The following is a 24,322-nucleotide window of genomic DNA, read 5'->3' as shown; positions in this document are numbered from 1 at the left end:
AGATAAACAACCTTCTGCCTTTAGAACCACTTTAAAGTTATTATAAAGGCAAACATTTAAAAATAAATAAGAAATAGCAAAAAAAGTCTATAATTACCTGTTCTGTGCAATGAAATTGCACAGTGCGGCCACAAACCTCCTCTATTCGGGTCCTCGCTCCTGGCCCCTCTCCTCGATCCAGTACCCCCATGGGAAGCCACTTTCCATGGGGGAACTCGTGTGGGCTCGCACCCAAGCCCTGCTGCTGCTCCCATTGACACAGACAGTGGGACTCAGGCCCCGCCCCCCGCTCCCTGGCCACTGGCTTCGATTGACAGCACTGGAAGCCAATGAGCCAATGGCTCCTGGTGCCCCAGCAAAGCTGGCAAGACCTGGAAGTGAGGGGAGAGAAGACCTGCAGATGTGCACAATGCTGGATCGAAAGTGGGCACAGGTAAGTAAAAAGGGGGGGGGGGGTAAGCGGTGATTTTGACACTAAACATTTTTTACCTTAATGCAAGGAATGCATTAAAGTAAAAAAAAATTTGGCTTTACAACCACTTTAAGTACACTCTGACTTCCTGATTTCAACACAATTTAATATTTCCTGAATAGTCTTTATCAGCCCAGAAAATTATATTATTGTCTGGCACTACTGCTTCTGCTGCTTTGTAATAACCTGACAGAAGTCCTTTCTACTTACAGCTCTGTGACTTACTTAGAGATTTCCGCCTGTGAGTTTTTTCCCCATCGACAGTAAAAGGCGATGCGCCTGTAAGCAGCTCGTACATCAAAACCCCCAAACTCCACCAATCCACAGCCTGGAAGGAAGCAAAAGGTAAAGCCAAAAGCTAAAACAACAACTGGAAGAATGAGCGTTTTAGTAAGAATTGTAATTATCTTCTAGAACATTATTCTCCAAGTAGCGCGCTTCCTGCTCTAGGGTGACAATGCTCATTCTTTGTGCTGGATCTATGGGGGAACAGTGTTTTTAATTTAGGCAAGAAATGTGTTAAGACTAAAGAACACCTCCCCGTCTCTTCGATATAACAAACAGGGAGGCATTGTGTAGTCTACAGAGATGGCTGGGAATAATGTTAACTGATAACACTCAGAACAGGCAGAGAGCCGAGGAAGTTATTAGCTCACGATTTTGGTCAGAATGAGAGGGGGTTATAACAGGATGTCAGAAGAATTTGCTCAAACTGAAGAGAAGAGGGGACCACGTCTGCAAAATGTAACAGCCACTTGTATCACACAGAGTGACGGAGTGACAACACAGGAGCACAACTGGGAGAAAAGGACAGAGTGCTGTCACCCTATAACAGCAAGTGCCTAAATAAGCACCTTCAGAGGAGCAGGGTCACCAGGGAATATTTTAATGAAAGATGCACATTTAAAAACATTGACAATTACTTTTGAAATCACATTACATATTAAGGGTCATATGAGATTTAGGCTCCTTTCACACATGCACTCTTGATCAGGTCCGCCTGAATGGACACTCCCATTCACCTCTATGGAGCGACGGATGTCAGCGGTGACATGTCCGCTGACCCCCGCTGCTATCCGATCCGGTTCGCCAAATCCAGGCGGATGGTGACCCTCTCTGCGGCCTTTGATACTGTTGACCACCCGCTCCTTCTCAATAAACTACATTCCCTTGGCCTCCGAGATTCTGCTCTATCCTGGTTCTCTGCCTATTTATCACAGCGCTCCTTCAGTGTCACCTACAACTCTGTCTCCTCCTCTCCATTGCCCCTTTCTGTGGGGGTCCCCCAAGGCTCGGTTCTTGGACCCCTTCTCTTCTCTATCTACACCTCCTCCCTTGGTCACTTGATAACCGCCCACTTATACGCCGATGACACCCAAATCTATCTGTCTACTCCTCACCTCCCTCCTTCAGTCTCCTCTCGCATTACTAACCTACTAACTGACATATCAGCATGGATGTAGCACCACTTCCTTAAACTAAATCTCTCTAAAACTGAGCTATTAATATTCCCTCCCCGCCCGTGCCCCCCTCCATGACTTTTCCATCAAAATCAACAATGCAACCATCAGTCCCTCCTCTCACGCCAGGGTACTCGGTGTAATCCTAGACTCTGACTTGTCATTTTAGCCTCAAATCCAATCGTTTTCAAAAGTTTGTAGAATTCACCTCCGTAACATCTCTAAAATTCGCCCCTTTTTAACAAATGAAACCACCAAGCTCCTCATTCACTCCCTTGTTATCTCTCGCCTTGACTATTGCAACTCCCTTCTCATTGGCCTGCCTCTCCATAGGTTCCTCCCCTCTCCAGTCTATCATGAATGCTGCTGCCAGACTTATCCACCTTACAAACCGCTCAGTGTCTGCCAACCCTCTCCTCCAATCCCTACACTGGCTTCCAATCACCCAGCGAATTAAATTCAAAACACTAACCACAACATACAAAGCCATTCACAACTCTGCCCCGAGCTACATCACTAATCTTGTCTCCAAATATCACCCAAATCGACCTCTCCACTTTTCTCAAGACCTCCTGTTTTCAAGCTCTCTCATCTCCTCCTCCCATGCTCGTCTCCAGGATTTCTCCACAACCTCTCCCATCCTCTGGAACTGACTACCTCCACCTGTCCGGCTATCCCCTACTCTTGCTACCTTCAGGCGATCCCTGAAAACTCATCTCTTCAGGAAAGCCTATAACGTCTCTAACTAATCTTTTACCACTTCCATCAGCTCATTCCCCACAGTTACACCCTATTAGATAGTAAGCTGTTCTGAGCAGGGCCCTCTTAATCCTCTTGTATTTTATTTTATTGTATTATAACTGTATTGTCTCCCTTTTATATTGTAAAGCACTGCGTAAACTGTTGGCACTATATAAATCCTGTATTATAATAATAATAATAATCTTCCATCCGTCTGGCGGATCGGACCGGATGAAAACGGACAGTCGGTCTGTTTTCATCCGATCTCCCAATAGAGGGTCTCAGCACAGTGCTCTGTGTGAAAGGGGCCTTGGTGATTGGGTTTACATCTGTTTTGAAAAACACCAGTGCATATAAGAGACGCAGTATTGCCAATGTTATGCAGTATTGTGGAGAAAGTCATAAATAAAGAGAAAAAAAGGGGGGTACCTTATCATGCCCCGATTCCCCGCCACGGACGATCTCTGGCGCCATGTATTCTATAGTCCCACAGAAGGAGTACGCTCTTTCATTCTGAAAGTAAAGTAATTGTTTTTGTCTTTTTATTAAACACTTATAAGTAAAAAGGAAATGTGATCAGTATGGAGTCTAATGGTGCAATAGATGGGTCGAAGTGCCATGGCATCTGCTCATTTTTTTTTTAGCTTTGCTTGTAATGGAGTCCTAGGGACAAAAGGAAAAACCCGACTGCTGCAAATACGGAGTTATTTTAACCCCTTGGCGTCAGTCGTACGCAAATATGTGGCCTCTCGGCTCCTGGTCCTTAGCGTCGAGGGGCCACATATTTGCGTGAATTGCTGTGCATCCAGCTGTGCCGGATCATGCGCGGTGCGTGCTCCCGACAGTTACCGGCGCCTAACCAGAAAGCGATCAGGAGTTTTCGGATCCCATGACGGTCATGTGGTCTTAAGCCCCCCCAGAATCATTAACCTCTTAAAGGGCTGGGAGGTGCTGGTGTTAAAGCGGTTGTTTTTTTTGTACCCTGCAAGGTAAAGGCATAATGTGCTAGTAAATGTTAAACTTACTTTAAAACGAAGCCCTTCCAGTGCCGCGATGTCAGCGCTGCAGGGGCTTCCATCTTCACCCGTCTTCTTTCCGGGTTCGCAGACTCCGGCTCCGTGACTGGCCGGAGCTGCGATTACGTCACTCCTACGCAATGCGCGTTGGAGCCGACATTTACGGCACAGGGCTCTGAAGGAAAGGCCCGAGTGACCGTTCCTTCAGAGTGCATGGGCCAGTGATGTCACTGACAGCATGTACATTAAATATCTCCTAAATGGCGCACTTTTAGGAGATATTTACACTACCTATAGGTAAGCCTTATTATAGGTTCTACCTATAGGTAAATGTCAGAGATGGGAGTTTACTTCCACTTTAAGAGGTTAAAGCTGAAAGTATAACTAAAAGGGTAAAACTTTTTTTTTGTTTCGGATAGAGTGGAGAGGGATTAGAACCCTGGTCAGTTTTTTTTTTTGCTATCTGTCCCCCCATTATGGAGATCCCCCCTCTCTATTTGTCCTGTTTATCATTATCACTGAAAGTGAAAGTAAACAAAAACCCAAGTTTTGGGTTGTCCCCAGAAAAGAAATAGCGGGGAAATCTTCCAATGGGGACACTAGTTCTGGTGACCTGGGTTTCCCTTAATTTGCAGGGATTTCCTCTCACTTCCTGTTCTGGCTATGAGACAGGAAGTGAAGGGAAATCTCCGCAATGGGATACAGATAGTGAAAAAAAAATATAGCGGGCTATAAACCCTTCCTTGCTCTATCCAAAATAAAAAAAAATAAAAAAAGGTTTTGCCTATAGTTCGACTTGAGGTTTAGCCTTCTTATACTTTTCCTTCCCTAATCCCAACCCCCCCCCCCCCCCATCCCCTCAATCAGCATGCTAACAAAATGCTTAAGTAAAACCTCTTTTCATTACATTATTATACTTTATTTTAGCCCCAGTGATGGTGCAGGGTCTGTGTATTGTTCTTTGCAATGCAGTCAGATTATAGCTTCCTAGGAACATCACATTACCCTGACTCAGTACTCCTCCCAAGAGCACTCAGCCCAGATCCCAGCAAAAGGAGCAAAAGAGCAGTTATGCAAATTTCAAAATGCCTTGATGTGTGGGTGTCAGTCTGGAGCAGGGGTCTCCAAACTTTCTAAACAAAGGGCCCGTTTACTGTCCTTCAGATTTAAAGTGGTTGTAAACCCTTACAGACCACTTTGTGCTACAGGTAAGCCTATAATAAGACTTACCTGTAGCTACCCCGGATGGTTTAGGAGATATCCCTGTATTTGCATGTGCTGACGTCATCGGCACATGCGCACTGACACAAACTGAAGCAATGGCACGTATGTGCCGTTTGCTTCAGTAAGTGTGCCGTTACCGGGCGCACGTCATCGCGGCTCCGGCCAATCACAGCGCTGGAGTCGCGATACCCGGAAGTAACCCCCGGGAGTGATGTTGGCCGCCGCAGCGGTGTACGGGCACCGCAGCGAGTGCTTCGATCACAGGTGAGTATTACATAATAAGCTAGTATGCTTAGTATACTAGCTCATTATGCCTTTGTCTTACAGGTGTTAGTTTTTTTTTTTTCAAAGCGGGTTTACGGGGAGGAGAGGAGAGGTGAGGGGAGGGGAGGTGAGGAGAGGGGAGAGAAGGGGAGGGAAGGTGAGGAAAGGGGAGGGAAGGAGAGGAGAGGAGAGGGAAGGAGAACAGGGGAGAGGGGAGGGGTGAGGAGGAGAGGGGAGGAGGGGGGGGAGAGAAGGGGAGGGAAGGTGAGAAAAGGGGAGAGGAGGGGAGGAGAAGAGGGGAGAGGAGGTGAGGAAGGGAAGGGGAGGTGAGGTGAGGGGAGGGGAGAGGAGAGGGGAGGGGAGAGGAGAGGGGGGGGGAGAGGAGAGGGGAGGGGAGGAAAGGAGGGCTTGAGCTAAGAGCAGGTGGATTCCAGGAATTAAATACTACATGAAACATCTGGCCTTACTCAAGATAACCACAGCCAGAAATGCTAGGGGGTGTTTTTTAAAGTGATTTCTCAACAAAATAGAGCATGGAGACATAAATGGGGGGGGGGGGGGGGTTTGTTTTGAATATTATAAATTAATGAAATTGTGTTTTTGGCTTGTGGTGTTCAAGATGCAATGTACTTCCGCTTTAAAGTAAAAAAAATATGTTCAGGTAAACTATAAAAATGTAAATACTGAAAATTTACTACAGCTTCTCCTCAAGTCAGCACATAGACAGACAAGCATTTGACTCACCTCATCAGTCAGGAACTCCTTGCTGAGCCCAAAGTCTGTTAATACCATGTGACCGCTGGAGTCCAAAAGAATGTTCTCAAGTTTTATATCCCGATAAATTATCCCCAGCTGCAACGGCAAAGTAACATTTTTTTCCCTGTCAGCTTATGGGGTACGCTAGAACGAAGCGCAGAACTGAGTATTGCAGGGAGACAGATGGAAGAATCTGCGGTTAGTTAAATATTCAGTATATAAACAGCAGTAAATTCTACAAGAGACTCCATACCATATACAACCAGTATTAGTCCTGATTTATGAGCCAACGGGGAACCCGGTGGAATAAGCCAATAAAAAAGAATTATCCTGCTATAAAAATGCAGAATAGCCTGGGCTTCATAAATACTGAATGCATGGAGGATAAATAGCGGCTCTGTGACTACATAAAGTCTACTTCCTTTAAAAAAATAAATAAAAGGTTAATACTTACTTCACCTGCTGCAGGTCTCTGCCATCTTCAAGCACTACCCTGGCTGAAAAAAAGGGGCCAGACATCCTCTATATCCGGAAGTGTGCCGGGTGCTAAAGATGTTTCAGCCAGCACAGCTCCTGAATACAGTGAAGGTCAGTGACAGCAAGGGAAAGTATTCTACACATGGGTTTTTCAACTGGGGTGCCGCGGGACCCTGGGGGTTCCACAAAGAGTCCTCAGGGGTGCCGCGGGCACATCCCAGTCTGAGGGCTACTCTGTTAACTCCCGCGTAGTGTGACTCTGCGAGCAGAGAGAGAGCGTCGACCGCGCGGCTCTCTCCTCCTCCCTGCAGCTATGTGTACTATTGCCAGCAAAGCAGAAAGCTGTGCGGGCTGCCTGCTGGCATCCTACCAACTGGTGACAACGGAACGTCCCACACTCCGCTCGAGTGCTTCCGTCATATACCGCTTCCTCCAGTCTGAATATAGATATTAGATATTATAGCCGCATATTACAACCAAGAACTAGGCAGGACTCGTTTGGTTGCACAGCTGGAATTTGAACTGTTTATTTGAACACGGGTACAGAGATATAGACTCGGGACATTCCCCCTTCTTTGCATAATGACACAGGACGGGGTAAACTACATTCAGTAACAGACACACAGGTGTGTCCAAACTTCTCATCAGTAGACTGTCCTATCAGCAGGGAGAGCTGTTGGAGGAATTCCCCCCTCCCTCCTCACAGCTAATCCACATACACATATACATCCCATAATAATAGAACAATGGGATACAGGCACTTAAGCACATAGCAACTCCCACCCCACCTCAAACCATCTAGCAATGGTCTCTGATGAAAGGTGGATTTTATCTTCCTATATTCTTGAGGGATATTGTTCAGAAATATTAATGTCCCAAGTGAAAGAGCCTCTTCATTCCTTCAACACAAACCACACATAAAAGTCCCTGGATAGCGGGTAAAAGGAAATGCTGAGTCCAGCGTGGTTGTACGGCGAGTCTGATTAGTGCAGATCAGACTGGGGTTCTCGGTCACCCTGTGCCCCTAATAGACACAGGGTGACTTACACAGGGTGACTTACACATAGGAAGGGTCGGGGGATCTGGACAAGGAGATTCCAGTGCTCTACAAGGTAAGCTGGGTTCCACAAGCCCCCTGCCCAAAGTGACACTCCAGTCACAGGCATCATCGGTTGCTAAAGTGGTTGTAAACCCTAAAAAAAAAAAAAAAAACCTGCAAGACAAGGACATAATGAGCTAGTAGCATAGCCTACTAGCTCATTATGAATTACTTACCTGAGATCGAAGCCCCCGCAGCGGTCCTCGTTCACCGCTTCGGCGGCCGACATCTCTCCTGGAGGTTACTTCCAGGTATTGCGGCTCCGGCGCTGTGTGACGTCACAGAGCCGCCGTTAACGGCACAGTCTAACTGAAGCAACGGCACGTACGTGCCGTTGCTTCAGTTTGCTTAACTGCGCATGCGCCGATGATGTCAGCACATGCAAATACAGGGATATCTCCTAAACCGTGCAGGTTTAGGAGATATCCAGTGTAACTACAGATAAGCCTAAATAGGCTTGCCTGTAGTAAAAAGTGGTTGTAAAGGGTTTACAACCACTTTAAGGACAAGACGGGCGGAAGAGGAAGAGACAATGCATGTCTCTTCTGCAATAAAAGGACTGCCTGTTTGTAATTTTTTATTTGTTTTGTTATATGTTTATAAACTTTAAAGTACAGCAGTGCCTTCTTAAAAGAGATGGCAAAACACATTCGGCAAAATCTAGAAAATACCAAAAAAAAAATTACTGAAAGTCGTGATTCCCATATCTTGAAGTGACAATGGGAAAACCTAGAAGAAGATGTGTGAAAGCTGGAATAAATGGCAGTATAATTTTGGAATCTAAATGTGATAAACACCAATGCATGTGAATGCACAGTTGGCCGCAATGACAGAAGGAATTATTTAAAATGGTTCCTCCACCTACTGTCCTAAATTGAGGAAAAGTCCTCATTGATTAAAATGGTAGTAAACTCTTCTGTTTGACTTGTTCCTGCAGGTAAGCCTTTAAAATCAGGCCTACCTGTAGGTACTGTGAATAACTTCTAAACATGCACCGTTCAGGAGATATTCACACTGCATGCAGCTAGAGATGTCACCGGCGCTTGCGCTCTGCATACCTGTGCCGTCTCTTACTAGCACATTATGCCCTGCAGGGGATTTTAAAAAAAAAAAAGTGTGGTTTACTACCGCTTTAAACGTGCAATGGCATGCAAAGACGATGCTGTAAAAAAGTATAATGGTCTTTGGTTATTGTTTGTTTTTTTTGTGTTAGTTTATACAGTTTTTTTTTATTGATTTTAGTACATTTTAATTTAATAATATTGCATGTTAGTTATGTTGTTGGCAGATGCTAGGAGAGAGGGAGATGCGGGTTATTCAGCTGTCTACGTATACAGCCTTCGAGTCCTGGGTTATTTGGTTCTTTTTGATCCACCTTACTATAACCTCATTGTTTATCCTTTCTACTAATGGCCCGTACACACGATCCAAATATTGGACGACAGATTGTCTGTTTTTTTTTTTTTTTTTGCATGCTAGTATCATATCGAAAATGGAGAAGTTATTAAAGTTACGAAAATTCTCCTACAACAGAATAAAAAAAAAAAAATAAAAAAAAAAAACGGATGTAATGTGTTGTATTGTATTTGTATTATATTTCCGGAGGGCAACTGTACTGATTGAAACGAAAATCGTACGATCTGGTATTATTATACGAGAAAAATTTCCGTGCTTGTCTGTTCGGATAATATCAGATGAACTGTCGTGATCGGCTCTCGAAAGCTCTGTACTAACGATACGATTATCGTACGATCGTTTTGAAAAGCGCTTTTTTTCGTCCGATTTTCGGATCATGTGTGGGGGTCATTAGGCTTGTTTCACACCACTGCGACTTTGCCAGGTGTCTTCCTGGCGACTTAGAAGCGAGGGAGGGGCTACACCACAGGAAATGCCTGGATAATCTTCCTGTAATGTCGGATCCAAATCACATCACTATAGAACAGGGGTCTCCAAACTTTCTAAACAAAGGGCCACTTTACTGTGCTTCAGACCTTAGGGGGGGGAGCGGACTGTGGCCAGCAGGAATATAATTTTTCTGGCATCAGTGGGAGTAAACAGTGCCCTATCTTTGTTATTTGGATGAGAAATATGCCCCATTGTTGGTGTTTGTGGGCAGGAAATATGCCCCATTGTTGGTGTCAGTGGGCAGGAAATATGCCCCATTGTTGGTGTCAGTGGGCAGGAAATATGCCCCATTGTTGGTGTCAGTGGGCAGGAAATATGCCCCATTGTTGGTGTCAGTGGGCAGGAAATACAGTGGGGCAAAAAAGTATTTAGTCAGCCACCAATTGTGCAAGTTCTCCCACTTAAAAAGATAAGAGAGGCCTGTAATTGTCATCATAGGTATACCTCAACTATGAGAGACAAAATGTGGAAACAAATCCAGACAATCACATTGTCTGATTTGGAAAGAATTTATTTGCAAATTATGGTGGAAATTAAGTATTTGGTCAATATCAAAAGTTCATCTCAATACTTTGTTATATATCCTTTGTTGGCAATGACAGAGGTCAAACGTTTTCTGTAAGTCTTCACAAGGTTGTCACACACTGTTGCTGGTATGTTGGCCCATTCCTCCATGCAGATCTCCTCTAGAGCAGTGATGTTTTGAGGCTGTCGCTGGGCAACACGGACTTTCAACTCCCTCTAAAAGGATAAGTTCACCTTTTGGGAACATGTTACATGTTCCACCTGTTTTTAGGGGGGGGGGGGGGGGGACATGTTACATGTTCCACCTGTTTTTAGGGGGGGGGGGGGGACATGTTACATGTTCCACCTGTTTTTAGGGGGGGGGGGGACATGTTACATGTTCCCACTGCTGCAGCCGCTCGCCGATTGCCTCTCTCCCTGTGACAGCAGTGTGGGGAGAAGTTCCCTGTACCAGCTGTCACTTTTTGAAAAGAGTGCGGCCGTGCGGAGCTCGATCCACATGGCCGTGTCATTTATTCACAAAGTTCTGTGAATGAATCAACTACAAGTAACGACATCCTTTGCAGATGTCGGCTTGTAGTTCTCAATGAACTACCAGGGCGCTGTTGAGCGCTGTGGTAGTTCATTGATTCTTCCTTTATGATGTGCGGGCAGACAGCTTACACTGACAGTCTGCAGGAGTCCTGCATGGCACCAGCGATCTGCCGATCGCTAGGGCAATGCTTTCCAGACCCGTTTCTTTTGGGGTCCCCCGCCGGCGCTCCTGGCTCCTCCTCTTCGGCAGGTGGCCCCGCGGAAAGCCAATTTCCACAGGGACACCCATGCGTGCTCTCTCCCGTGCCCCGCTGCTGCATCCATTGACACAGACAGCGGGATTTGGCCCTGCCCCCAACTCCCGTGTCACAGTATTTGATCGATAGCTGCTAGCAATCTGCCCAATGTGGAGGGTGACAGCAGCTGGAGTCGATGCTGTCGTGCACGTCGCTTGGGGGGGGGGGAGCTACAGCACAGAATATTTTACGCCTTAATGCATAGAATGCATTTAGGTGAAAAACCATAAGGCTTTAGAGCCACTTTACATTGCTATAAGCCTGCACATTTTAAAAAATCCTGCAATTGCTGGAGCTCCGCTTTAAAGCACATACGGGGCCAACACATATCAGGAGTCTGCGCTCCCTTCATCGAGGCTGTGCTCAGAAGGACATTGGGAAGTTTGGGTTAAAATGTACAATAGCAAAAAATGACTATGCTGGATATTTTTGATAAACCTAGGCAAAACAAAACACATAACGAAGTGATGATTCTCCTAGTTAAATCAATTACTGTTTAGAACTATATATATATATATAGATAGATATATATATATATATCTATATATATAAAAAAAATTTTTTGAGAAAAATATTTTCTAAGGCAGAGCATACATTTTATAATTAATATGTCTTAGTCTACTTTAGCCTAAAATGACAGCTAACGTAAAGTGACAGGGCACGGCAAAGTTCATTTTCTATGCAGTGGTGAGGAGTTTTGAATAGGGTTGTCCCGATAACACTTTTTTAAGACCGGGTACAAGTACCGATACTTTTTTTTCAAGTACTCGCCAATACCGATACTTTTTTTAATGTCACGTGACAGTGGCACTAATATAGAGCACTGATGACGCGTGGACTGTGTTAGTAGTTTTTATTTTTTTTACAATTTTATTTTTTACAATTTTTAATTTGTTTTTACAATGATTTTTTTTTTGGGGGGGGGGTGTCCATATGTTTTTTTATTATTATTTATTATTTTTACATTTTAATCTTTTCAATATCTATTTACAAATCTTTTTTTTTTTTTTTTTTTTTTTTTATTAGCCCTGTTGGGGGGTGGCTTTGGGGAGATATCAGGGTTCTTAACAGACCCCTGACATCTCCCTTTTGAGACAGGGAAAGGCACTGAGGACACAGATTCCCCAGTCCCTCTCTCTGCAGCCTCAGCCTCTCTGCACTGAAGATGAATGGACAGGAGATAGCGGCTCCTCTCCATTCATAAACTGAAGCATCATAAACACAGTTTACGATGCTTAGTGACAGTTATGAATGAACAGTCATCACTGACTCTGTGCATTCAGAAAAGGAAGGAGCCGGTAAATTACATATTTAGCTGCTCCTTCCTCCGCTCTCCATCCTGACAGATCAAGGACAGAGGGACCGGAGGAGCACGGAGGGGGACCAGAGGAGCACAGAGGGGGACCAGAGGAGCACAGAGGGGGACCAGAGGAGCACAGAGGGGGACCAGAGGAGCACAGAGGGGGACCAGAGGAGCACAGAGGGGGACCAGAGGAGCACAGAGGGGGACCAGAGGAGCACAGAGGGGGACCAGAGGAGCACAGAGGGGGACAGTCGGGGGTGATTGGTGCGGCGATGGGGAGGAGTTACAATCACCGTTCTCCCTGTATAGATTTCAATAAAGCAGCTGAAAGTCACGGGAGGGAGAGGAGGGGAAGCGTCTGTCAGCTGCTTTATTAAAATCTATACAGGGAGATCGGTGATTGTAACTCCTCCCTAGCGCCACACCGATCACCCCTGACTGTCCAGGTATCGGATTAGGCATCGGCACATTTGCCCGAGTACTTGGGCAAATGCTCGGTATCGGCACCAATACTGATACCGGTATCGGAACAACACTAGTTTTGAATAAATCATTTTGAAATGTAACTGTAGCTATGGCACATTAAAAGTAACTGTTTCATATGGGAGCAATGGTGTCTAAATTTTAGTGGTTGCTTTAGCCCATCTAACCATACATTTTCAGGCCGGGCACTCAGAGTGTTTTGGCAAGAAGAAAATTAAGGGCTACACAGATCACTACACTGGTATGATTTGCAAAAGAATGTGACAGAACACCGAAAGGCAGCTGAAAAGCAGCTTAGATTTTTGGAGGACACTGGGACATGTTGAGGCGCGCTCCACGGCCATCAGCTCTTTAGAACTACATGGGGGCGATTTACTAAAAACTGGAGCATGCAGATTCTGGTGCACCTTCTAACTTGTTCAATTAAAGTGTTACTAAACCCACAACGGTAAAATCCATCTGTATATGCAGTAAAGCATGCTTGTTATACTTACTGTGGAACCTAAGGGGTTATTCCTCTGCACTGTGTAAAAAGGCTGTTTGATCCTGTCTTCTCCAATCCTCCCCTTCTTCCACTGTCCCCAATCCATCTACTGATAGTACAGAGCCTTTTGAGTCACTGTGCACATGCTCAGTTTGTGTCAGGGCTGGGCTCAGCCCTTCCTTCTCTGAGCTGGCCACTCAGCTGTCGGCTAATTGCCAGCTCCTAACTCTCCACAGCTACTCACCTGTTGATGATATCCTGCTCGTCAGTCCTGCCTACTTAAGCCGTCCAGCCCAGAGGATCTCTTCCTTCGCCTTGGTCAACATCACAGAGACTATCTCCTGCATTCCTGTTTAAAGACTTGCTTGGCTGACATCCCTTCTGGCTCCAGATCCTGCTTGCTGTTCCACTACATTGATCCCTGACCTTCTGGCTTGGCTGACTATCCGTTCCGGTTACCAAACTACGGCTATGTTTTGAATACGTTTGTTCTTTTTACTTTTATTATTAAACAAGTGTGATTTAACTGTATTTTTGTCTCGGTCTGATTTCATGGTTTCTGACAGTTTGGTGTGTATTGCTAGAGAGTTTTTTCTTTTCTTTGGAGGATGCATTGAATCAGCACAGGGCCAATCAGCACTGTCCACACAGAGGGTCAGGGGTCCTGCAGCCTCATAGGACAGTCATAAGACTGCTATATACTGCTGATGAGAAAAGGTATTTAGTGGTTTATATTTATAAAAATAATTGCATTTCCAGGTTCTGTGTACTGTGGGAAACCGGATATAGTGAATGCAGGCTCCTGGGTTTAGTAAAACTTTAAGCTTTGACAATAAAACACAGAAGCTGATTGGTTAGTATGCAAAGCTGCACCAGATTCTGTGTGCTCCAGTTTTAGTAAATCCACCCCCATGTGCACAGTCCAATCACCTTCACTAAAGGGGAAAGATCAGCAAGCGGTTAGTAGGTGGTTGGTTGCTGTGAGCAAATAACAGGATCACTTTAATGCAGGCCTCCACAGTGGGCAAATAAGAGGTTCACTTTAAAGCGGAGTTCCGCCTGTAAAAAAATCCAAAAGAAAATCCAAAAAAAAAAATATACAAATGCTGCTGACTTTTAAAATAAGGACACTTACCTGTCCAAGGCGCCCACAATGTCCTCACCCAAAGCCGATCCGCCCCTCGGAGTGGAGGCACAGGCATCTTCAGTAAGGGAATCAGGAAGTGAAGACTTGCAGCTTCACAGCCTGTTTCCTACTGCGCATGCGCGAGTCGCGCTGCACTTTCTGAATGGTCTCTGCTGTCTTCTGCGACCTGTGTGTCTCCCAGAAGACAGCGGGTGGGGGGGGGGGGGGTGGAGGGGCTGGACATGGTGTAGTTCGCCGCAGATTCTGAGGCGCTCTTTGGCCAGAAGTGGGAGCAAATACCTAGATTAGACAGGTATCTGCTCCCCTCTCCCCTGAAAGGTGCCAAATGTGACACCGGAGGGAGGGGGGGGGACCAGATCAGCGGAAGTTCCATTTCTGGCTGGAACTCCGCTTTAATGCAGGTCTCCACAGTGGGCAAATAACAGGTTCACTTTAACACTTCCCCGCCACTCCATTCTGCTGCGGTGAGGTCAAGATTTGAGTGTAAGCTAAATTTTTAGATCATAACTGTTTTTGGACTCTTTTTACAGAATGAATCGCCTGCACCTTCACGCCCTGAAGTATTTTTATTTTCGTCTCCTTGCACTGAACAGAGCAGCGAGGGAACAATATAAAAGGTAAATAAATGATAGGAAGGGGGGCAGCTGGTAGCAGATGAGGGCATGACCAAAGTCACTGTGGTTGGGCATCACAAACTGTAATTTGTACAGTTTAGAGGAAATAAAGGTAAAGTAAAGACAATGAATGAAACCTTTAAATACACTAAGGGGGGTGAATAAGGTTGAGGAGGGCAGTATTTCTAATATGAAGCCAAGATCAAGAATACTGGGGCATGACCTTAAACTGACAGGAGGAAAGTTCAAAACTAACCTAAGAAAGTATCATTTTACTGACAGAGTAGTTGATGCTTGGGAAAGACTTCCAGCAGAGGTGGGGAGTCAGTCAACAGTAGGCTATGTTCACACTACTGCATCTATAGACACAGACGGAATGGCTCGGAATCGAGCCTGCACGAATGCCCCCCGTACAAGGTTACTTTCTATGGGGGGGGGGGGGGGCTCTCGTCGAAGAGGAGGAGCCAGTAGTGCCGCCGGAGGATCCCAGAAGAAAGGGATTGGGGCTGCTCTGTGCAAAACCATTACACAGAGCAGGTAAGTATAAACAGGTTTATTATTTAAAATTTATGAAAACAAAGCTTTACAACCACTTTAAAGACTTTCTGCGTCCCTCAAGAGATGAACGAACAATACTCAAAAGGACCACATAATGATCCCACTGTGAAAAGGGGCACCACTGGGAGACTGATTTTTTTTTTTTTTTTTTTAATACAGAATAAGGCTCCGGTCTCACCTGAGCGATCCGAATCACAGACGATCACCACGATTTTGCCCGCGATTCTGCGTTGCGGCAAATTGCTGGCCGCTTGTGCGATGCCATTACTTCTTAATGGCACCCCAATGGCGGCGTGATATTGCTGCGATTGTCATTCCTGCTCCTTTTTGAGCAACAAGCGCCGTGCGTTGCGATTTTTTTTTTTCACGATTGGGGTGCCATCAAGGAGTAATTGAGAAGTAATAGCATTGATTTAGAATCGCAGCGATTGCCCCCCCCCCCCCCCCCCCCCCGATTGGGATCGTTTAGGTGTGAATGGAGCCCAATAGTTGTTTTACAGTAGAGCAACAAAATCGTGTTATTCAGTGCAATGTGTGTGACTGTGTCAAAGGCTGAACTGAAGTGCAATTACGGAGATGGCGGCTCCACCCTGATCTGTTGATATCTCAGGAAATCATTCGGGTGTATACGCCATGACCTCTACTTCACAGCTCCTGAAGGCTGTGTCTGCCAGCACAACTCAGACTATAGACCTGTATGGGAAAATAAAGGCAGAGTAACTTGGCCAGCTTTGTATAAAGAAAAGCAGAAAACTTTCACTTGTTCTGTAATATACAAGCCCAACTAACCAAAAATGTAGAATTTTTATTTATTTACTTATTTATTTATTTATTTTTTGCACGGGGAAGCAAAAAAAAACAAAACAAAAAACTTTTGCTGTTGGATGCTCTGCTGGGGGGGGATTTATCCCACATATATTTCCTAAAAGAAACTTGGACAGATATAATCTGACAAGGTTGCTAACTCTTTACTACTGTCATAAAAAAAACAACAACAAAGTATCAAAAACTTTTTTTTAACTAGGGTATTTTTTTTTGACCATTTCTTGGACTTAGGTGACCAATGTCAAGGTCTTGGTGATGCGACTCTGCCAGAAGACCTCCTAAGGGACTGACATCTGTCCTCCAGGTCCCTTGACATCAGTAGAAACTACGTGACCTGTGCCTTTTCTCTGGTCACATGGTCCAGGGATGTGGATTTACCAGCATTACAAGGATACGTTTTACTTAAGAGGGAAAGTGTTGTGAAGTAATGTCTCAGGTGTTAGGCTGCATTTTCAGGCTCTTCTACTGCATGACAGTTCCAGCGCAGTGACACATGAGATCTTAAAAACATCCTAAGCACGACACACACACAATGTTCCAATAGAAGTCTTGTCTCCTTGCTCTGCTTATTACCTCATCTCTACTGATATACTCTGCTCTGCTGGAGGACTCTGCTCCTTCCTCTATAACTCTCTTCTCCTGACATACTCTGCTGGAGGACTCTGCTCCTTCCTCTATCTAACTCTCCTTTCCTGAAATACTCTGCTCTGCTGGAGGACTCTGCTCCTTCCTCTATCTAACTCTCCTTTCCTGAAATACTCTGCACTGCTGGAGGACTCTGCTCCTTCCTCTATAACTCTCCTCTCCTGAAATACTCTGCTCTGCTGGAGGACTCTGCTCCTTCCTCTATCTAACTCTCCTCTCCTGAAATACTCTGCTCTGCTGGAGGACTCTGCTCCTTCCTCTATCTAACTCTCCTTTCCTGAAATACTCTGCACTGCTGGAGGACTCTGCTCCTTCCTCTATAACTCTCCTCTCCTGAAATACTCTGCTCTGCTGGAGGACTCTGCTCCTTCCTCTATCTAACTCTCCTCTCCTGAAATACTCTGCACTGCTGCAAGACTCTGCTCCTTAGGCCTCATGCACACTGCTGCTGGTAAACAGACGTTTATGAGCAGTTGGGCGTTTTTTTTCAGCTGCCCCCTGAACTCTCCTCTATGTTATCTTATCAGTACATGTACACAGGGTCGTTTATAGCCATTTCCAGGCAGTGGAGTTTAACCCATTGCCGACCAGCCGCCGTCATTATACGGCGGCAGGTCAGCGTGTTCCCGCGAGCCGTCTTAGCTATACAGCGGCTCGCGGGACCGGGATAGCAGACACAAGAGGCAGAACACGGAAGTGTGTGTGTAAACACACACACGCATCCCTGTTCTGTGAGGAGTGACAGATCGTGAGTTCCTAATAGCTAGGAATCACATTCTGTCATTTCCTCTAGGTCAGCCTTCCCTCCCCCCACAGTTAGAAAAACACACACTAGGGAACACATTTAACCCCTTGACCGCCCACTAGTGTTAACCCCTTCCCTGCCAGTGACATTTTTACAGTAATCAGTGCATTTTTATAGCACTGATTGCTGTATAAATGACAATGGTCCCAAAAATGTGTGAAAAGTGTCCGATGTCGCAGTCCCCATAAAAAAATCGCAGATCGCCGCCATTACTAGTAAAAAAAAATAATAATAATAAAAATGCTATAAATCTATCCCCTATTTTGTAGACGCTATAACTTTTGCACAAACCAATCAATATACCCTTATTGCGGGTTTTTTTTACCAAAAATATGTGGAAGAATACATATCGGCCTAAACTGAGAAAAAATTTGCTTTTAAAAAAAAAAAAAAAAAAAAATGGGGATATTTATTATAGCAAAAAGTGCAAATTATTGTTTATAGTGCAAAAAAAAAAAAACCACAGAGGCGATCAAATACCACCAAAAGAAAGCTCTATTTGTGGAAAAAAAAAGGACGTCAATTTGGTTTGGGTACAGCATTGCACGACCGTGCAATTGTCAGCTAAAGCGACGCAGTGCCGAATCGCAAAAAATGGCCCCATCATTCAGCAGCAAAATCTTCCGGGGCTGAAGTGGTTAAAAGCATTTTTTGGAAACGCAAAAAAAAAAATACGTTCAGGACGGATGTTCACAGGCATATGAAACGCCAAAGGCCTGTAACAACTGGTAAAGCGGTAACTCGCGTTTAGCCCCATTCCGTTTACAGGCGTTTTTATTGAAGATACATTTTTGACTATCTAAAAAATATTTTAAAAAAAGCTCCTCTAAACGCAAACGCGGCAAAACTGACGTTTTTAAACGGATAGGTATCTGTCAAGTTAAATCGTTCAGGGGAGGCTTTAAAACGTCCTGTGTACATTAGCCCTAACTCTCCTCTCCTGAAATACTTCTGCTGCTGCTGCTTCTTCTTCTTTTCTCTCTCTCTCTCTCGCTCTCTCTCTCTCTCTCTATTCTCTCTCTCTCTATTCTCTCTCTCTCTATTCTCTCTCTCTCTATTCTCTCTCTCTGTCTGTCTCTCTCTCCCCCATTCTTGAAATACTGTTGGAGAACTCCTCTCCTTTTTTTTTTACCTAACCAGCCATTCTCATTTTCCATATCACCTTCTTCCCCCTTTTCTCACATTATTACACCACTGCTGTCACATGCAGCGTGTTCTGACTTACACCATTAGCAATGGTCTGCAGGCCACTACCTCTCACAGGACCCACACCTTCTCTGCTGTGATTATGTAGAGATATACCAAAATCTTCAGCTCCCTTTCCATGCATACAGGCACTCCAACAATTTCCTGTAAATAAAAAAAAAAAAAAAAAAAAAAAAAAGGACCTACCTTATGTAAGTGTTCAAGGGCCAGTACAATTTCCCCGATATATATCTGTACTTCACTCTCTGTGAATTTCTCTCGCTGAGATAAATGAGTAAATAGTTCTCCACCATTAATGTAATCTGCAAAAAGCATATAAAAAAAAAAAAAAAAAAAAAAAAAAGCGAGCTAAAGCAGATTTTCACTCCAATGTAAAGCTATCTCAAAATTTTTACCGCGTTTGATAAATAAAAAAGGTAAGAAAAAAAAAAGTCCTTTCCTTGAGAAAATGCTACTCCCAGTTCCCTTAAGACCCCTTTCACACTGGGGCGGCGGGTCCGTTAGCGGTAAAGCGCCGCTAGCTTTAGCGGCACTTTACCGTCGTTGCAGCAGCGCCCTTCCACGCAAGGCGCTTTAAACCCCCTGCTGCTATCGGCTGAAGAAAGGGTTAAAACCACCCGTGTTGCAGCTCTTCCGAAGGGCTTTTCAGGCGCTTTTCATTTCAATGGGCAGGGGCAGTGTAGGGGTGGTGTATACACGACTCCCACAACGCCCCAAAGATGCTGCTTGCAGGACTTTTATTTTTCCCGTCCCGCAAGCGCACCGCCCCAGTGTGAAAGCGACATGAGGCAGAAAGGAATTTCCGGACAGCTGCACTCCGCAATATAGCCTTTATTTGTAAAAAGTCCAACAGATACAAGCCACAGCAAAAAAAATAGGACAAACGAGCTGACGCATTTCACACTTAACAGTGCTAAGTCATAGCTTTGAGCTATGACTAAACTCTGTTAAGTGTAAAACGCGTCAGCCCGTTTGTCCCATTTTTTTGCTGTGGCTTGTATCTGTTGGACTTTTTTTTACAAATAAAGGCTATATCCTGGAGTGCGGCTGTCCGGAACTTCCTTTTTGTCTCATGTTGCTATATGCTTAGCCAGCACCTGGTGTTCCAGTTCCGGGGAGAGTTCTATATCCACATTTCCACCTGGAGCGGTGATCCCTTTCCCTTCCCCCAGTGCCAAAGCGCTCGGGCTTTCACACTGGGGAGGCTTGAGAGGCGCTTTTTTACAGGCGCAATTTTTAGCGGTAAAACGCCTGAAAAGCGCCTTCAGTGTGAAAGAGGTCTTAGTGCTGGCCACAGGCAAGAATGCATAGACTCTCATTTCCATGACACCTATTGGAAGGAGGGAACCAGAGCTTAGGCTAGCTTCTGCAGAGATCATGTGACCAAGGCACCTAAAGCCTCCAGACACACAGGCAGTACCGACAGGAGCCTAGAACAGCATTTTCTCCCGGATGACATCTCAGCCCTTCTATTAGACTTTATTGATTCACAGGGGCAGGACATTTATAGTTTTGGGTTAAAATAATTGAGTAAAAAAGGGACACTTCAAAGAAGAACTCCAGGAAGGTACTAAAGAAAAACACGGTTTAGCTCAATTGTATGTTCATTCAAAAATAATTTAATGTTTTTTGAAATACTGCCAGCATAAGTATCTTAGGCTGGATTCACACCTATGGCATTTTTAGTGCTTTTTGCATTTTGCAGATCTGCACTACAGAACGTCTTCCATAGGAAACCATGGTAAATGGACTGTAGTGCAAATGTGCAAAATGCAAAAAGCACTAAAAATGCATAGGTGTGAATCCAGCCTTAAAGTGGAACTAAACCCTCCCTATCCTTTACAGCCAAGGAAGCTGCCATCTTAGCCTCTGTTTGATCTGCAGTGGCCATGGTGCTGCACATGGGATCAGATTATGACACCAGCCATTGGATGGCTTGACAGTTTGGCCTGAGAGCACAAGCAATATTGACAGTTATCCTTCACAGCCTGCCTTTGTTAACCCCTTTTCTGCCAAGGTCAGTACATCGTATGGACCCATCAGCGGGAGGTTTCACACACAGTGGCTGCAACCACCGGGATTGTGTGTAAAACTGACAGGGAGACTCCTGCCTGTCAGGAGGATACATTCAGGTGGCTGTGCCCCCCCACCCCCCCCCCCCCCCGATTTCCTCCAGTGAGGAGCCATTGTATCACCGCCTCTCCGCCTGTTTTAACATCCTAAATGCTGAACTACCGCCTTACAACCGTGTCTCTTGTGTGCGATTTTGGTGGGGTTGCAGTGCAGCCCCATTCACTTGAATGGGTTGTGTTCAGTGGGCGGTAGCGCCCGCCAGGTGCGACGGAGGTATAATTCCTGCCGCGCCATGTGTACTGCCCTGGCCGCTGCCTTCCCAGCTAAAAGGGAGAGACTGAGAACAGCTGTTCAAATTCACAGGAATACATAGAATCATTTAAAATCTTCACTGCTGTGCAAACTCAACATGCAACTGCTTCACTGTACTTACAGCCATTAAATTCCCAGCATGCCCTGCCAGCAAGCTACCGCTCAAAATAATGCCAGCCTAAAGAGTAACTCCATGTTTTTTTTTGAGAAAAAACCCCTCCCTCTCTGGGTGATCTATGTACGTGGCAGGGATTTTAACTACTTGCCTACTGGGAACTTTTACCCCCCCTTCCTGCCCAGGCCAGTTTTCAGTGCTGTTGCTGTTTGAATGACAATTGCACGGTCATGCAACGCTGCACCCAAACAGAATTTTTGTAATTTTTTTGAGACAGATCGAGCTTTCTTTTGGTGGTATTTAATCACCACTGTTTTTTTTTTATTTATTGCTAAAAAGAAAAAAACAAAAAAAAAGACCGAACATTTTGAGAAAAAAAAAAAAAGTATTTTTTAGTTTTTCTTAGTTTGTATCAACATTTTATAAATAAGTAATTTTTCTCCTCCTCTGATGTGTGCTGATGAGGCTGCACTGATGGCCACTGATTGGCACTGAGGGGGCACTGATGAGTGGCACTAATAGGTGGCACTAATATGCAGCACTGATAAACACCGATAGGTGGCACTGATGGGCACTGATGAGCAGGATGGATAGGCGGCACTGATTGGCGGCACTGACTGGCATTACTGCTGGGTACTGATGGGGCTGCACTGATAATCAGGGCAATGATAATATGTGCGATCTCCTCTGTGAGGAAATGTCGCTCAGTGTCAGTGTGAGGAAAGGAATGCCGATGACCGGCATTGGTTTACATGTGATCAGCTGTGATTGGACACAGCTGATCACATGGGTAAAGAGCCTGGTCATCGGGTCTTTACCAAGATCGGTGATGCGCCGTGTCCCAGCGCTGCAAGCTCTGGCGAAAGTGGGATGAGGTCATATGACATCGGCCCAAAATGAGAGAGCCGCCGCCGCCCGCCTGTTAATTGACAAAAAGGCAGGCGGGAGGTGGTTAACAAAACATTGTTGCAAGTTTCTACCGTTTGTTATTCTGAAGAAATAGCTGTTTGTTTGTCTGTGTTCATGTGCAAAATTAATCTGAATGGAAGTGATTTTATAATTATCAATCAGCTGCTGCACCTGCAGGGCTCTAATGAGGAAAGTGGCAGGGTCTGCACCCCTTTACATGTGATTTCTCTTTGAGAGTATCTCATCAAAAATTAATTTTTCATTGCAGGGGATGCCCAAAGTCTGACTTGTATCTTAGTGCAGATTTATGGGAAAGTCAATGAGCCAATCACACAAGCAGGGAATGACATATCTGGGGGGGGGGAGGGGGCGGTTCTGTATACCATCTGTGTACAGAACACCTCCAGGTTGCCATATTGCATTTTACAGAAAATTACAGCGGCTGCAGATTATAAAAATAAAGGTAATTTTAATAACATTCAATCACAATATGTCTTGTGTAGCAATTGTATATTTTTTTTCCCCACGAAAGTGGAGTTAACCCTTAACCAGCAGTTCCTGACCACCCACCGTTGTTTGAAGGCGGCAGTATGGCTCCCCTGCATGAATTGCCGTAGCTATACGTCGGGCGCTTTAAGGGGTATAGGGGGCGCGCACGCTCGCCGCAACACTGAGGAGCCGATGCGCGTGCCCGGTGGCCGCGATGTCCGCAGGGCACCCGCGATGGCTCCTTACAGAGCTAGAATGGGGATCTGTGTATGTAAACACACAAATCCACGTTCTGGCAGGGGAGAGGAGACAGATCGTGTTTTACTAGTATATAGGAACAGCGATCGGTCTCCTCCCCCAGGCATTCCCATCCCCCCCTACAGTTAGAACACACTGAGGGAACACTTAACCCTTTGATCGGCCCCTAGTGTTAACCCCTTCCCAGCCTGTGACATTTATACAGTAATCAGTGGCTACTTCTAGCTCTGATCGCTGTATAAATGTCAATGGCCAAAAAAAAAAAAAGTGACAAAAGTGCCTGATATGTCCGCCGCAATGTCGCAATCCTGATTAAAAAAGAAAAAAAAAAAAAATCGCAGATCGCCATTACTAGTCAAAAAAAATTAATAATAAAAATGCCATAAATCTATCCCCTATTTTGTAGACGCTATAACTTTTATGCAAAACAATCAATAGACACTTATTGCAATTTTTTTACCAAAAATGTAGAAGAATATATATCGGCCTAAACTGATGAAGGAATTGTTCTTTTTTTTTAAATTGGGGATATTTATTATAGCAAAAATTTTAAAATATTGTGTTTTTTTTTTTTTTAATTTTCGCTCTTTTTTTGTTTATAGCGCAAAAAATAAAAACCGCAGGACGTAATAAAATACCACCAAAAGAAAGCTCTATTTGTGGGGGGGGGATGACATACATTTTGTTTGGGTACAGCGTCGCACGACCGCGCAATTGTCAGTTGAAGCGAAGCAGTGACGTATCTCAAAAAATGGCCTGGTCATTAAAGGGGGGGCAAATTAAACATTTCCTAAGACGATAATTGCATAAATGTCACAAACGATTATAAAAAACGGATACGGAGGGAGGGGGGGGGGCTGTGGGTTTGTTTTTGTTTTTCTTCTAGGATTTTGTCTGTACTGTGTTAATGTTGTTTTCATATAAAATAATAAAAAGGGTTTGATTAAAAAAAAAAAAAAAAGAAGGATACAGTAGGTGACTCTTATTTTTCAAAAATGCCACCATGACAGTGTTTCTTTACATCCCATTCACTAATCTCTGTTCGTTCCCGATGTGCAGAACTGTCACATTTCCATGAATGATTTTACGAAGTGAAAAATAATTCAGTGCTCTCAATACTGCCAAATAAGCAGTTAGTTAGAAGGTAAATGTCATTTAAGCATAAAAAAGAGCCCCTCCCCCATTCAAATGCCCATTCATTTCAGTAATGGCTTGGTGCTTGGGTCAGCAGGCCAGTTAGTAAATTAAAGTAATTTGTTGGCCAGCATTCAGCTGCAAGCGTGGAATTGTTCCAAACTGCTAAAGGCAACCCGAATCACTCCGAGAA

At 44.7% G+C, this 24,322-nt stretch overlaps 1 protein-coding gene across 1 annotated transcript in view; it reads right to left on the bottom strand.

Annotated features, from left to right (window-relative positions):
- The window catches only part of RPS6KA5 (ribosomal protein S6 kinase A5), a gene marked incomplete in the record, with an annotated part of 174,035 nt that overhangs the window by 63,310 nt on the left and 86,403 nt on the right, over positions 1-24,322 (bottom strand). The window contains 3 exon segments of the mRNA XM_073610822.1: positions 3,113-3,186; positions 5,922-6,029; positions 19,026-19,141. Coding sequence (XP_073466923.1) covers positions 3,113-3,186; positions 5,922-6,029; positions 19,026-19,141 — 298 coding nt within the window.

This window comes from Aquarana catesbeiana, linkage group LG13, assembly GCF_042186555.1.
Source record: "Aquarana catesbeiana isolate 2022-GZ linkage group LG13, ASM4218655v1, whole genome shotgun sequence".
Taxonomy (NCBI): domain Eukaryota; kingdom Metazoa; phylum Chordata; class Amphibia; order Anura; family Ranidae; genus Aquarana; species Aquarana catesbeiana.
This window is presented reverse-complemented; position numbering and strand designations above follow the sequence as displayed.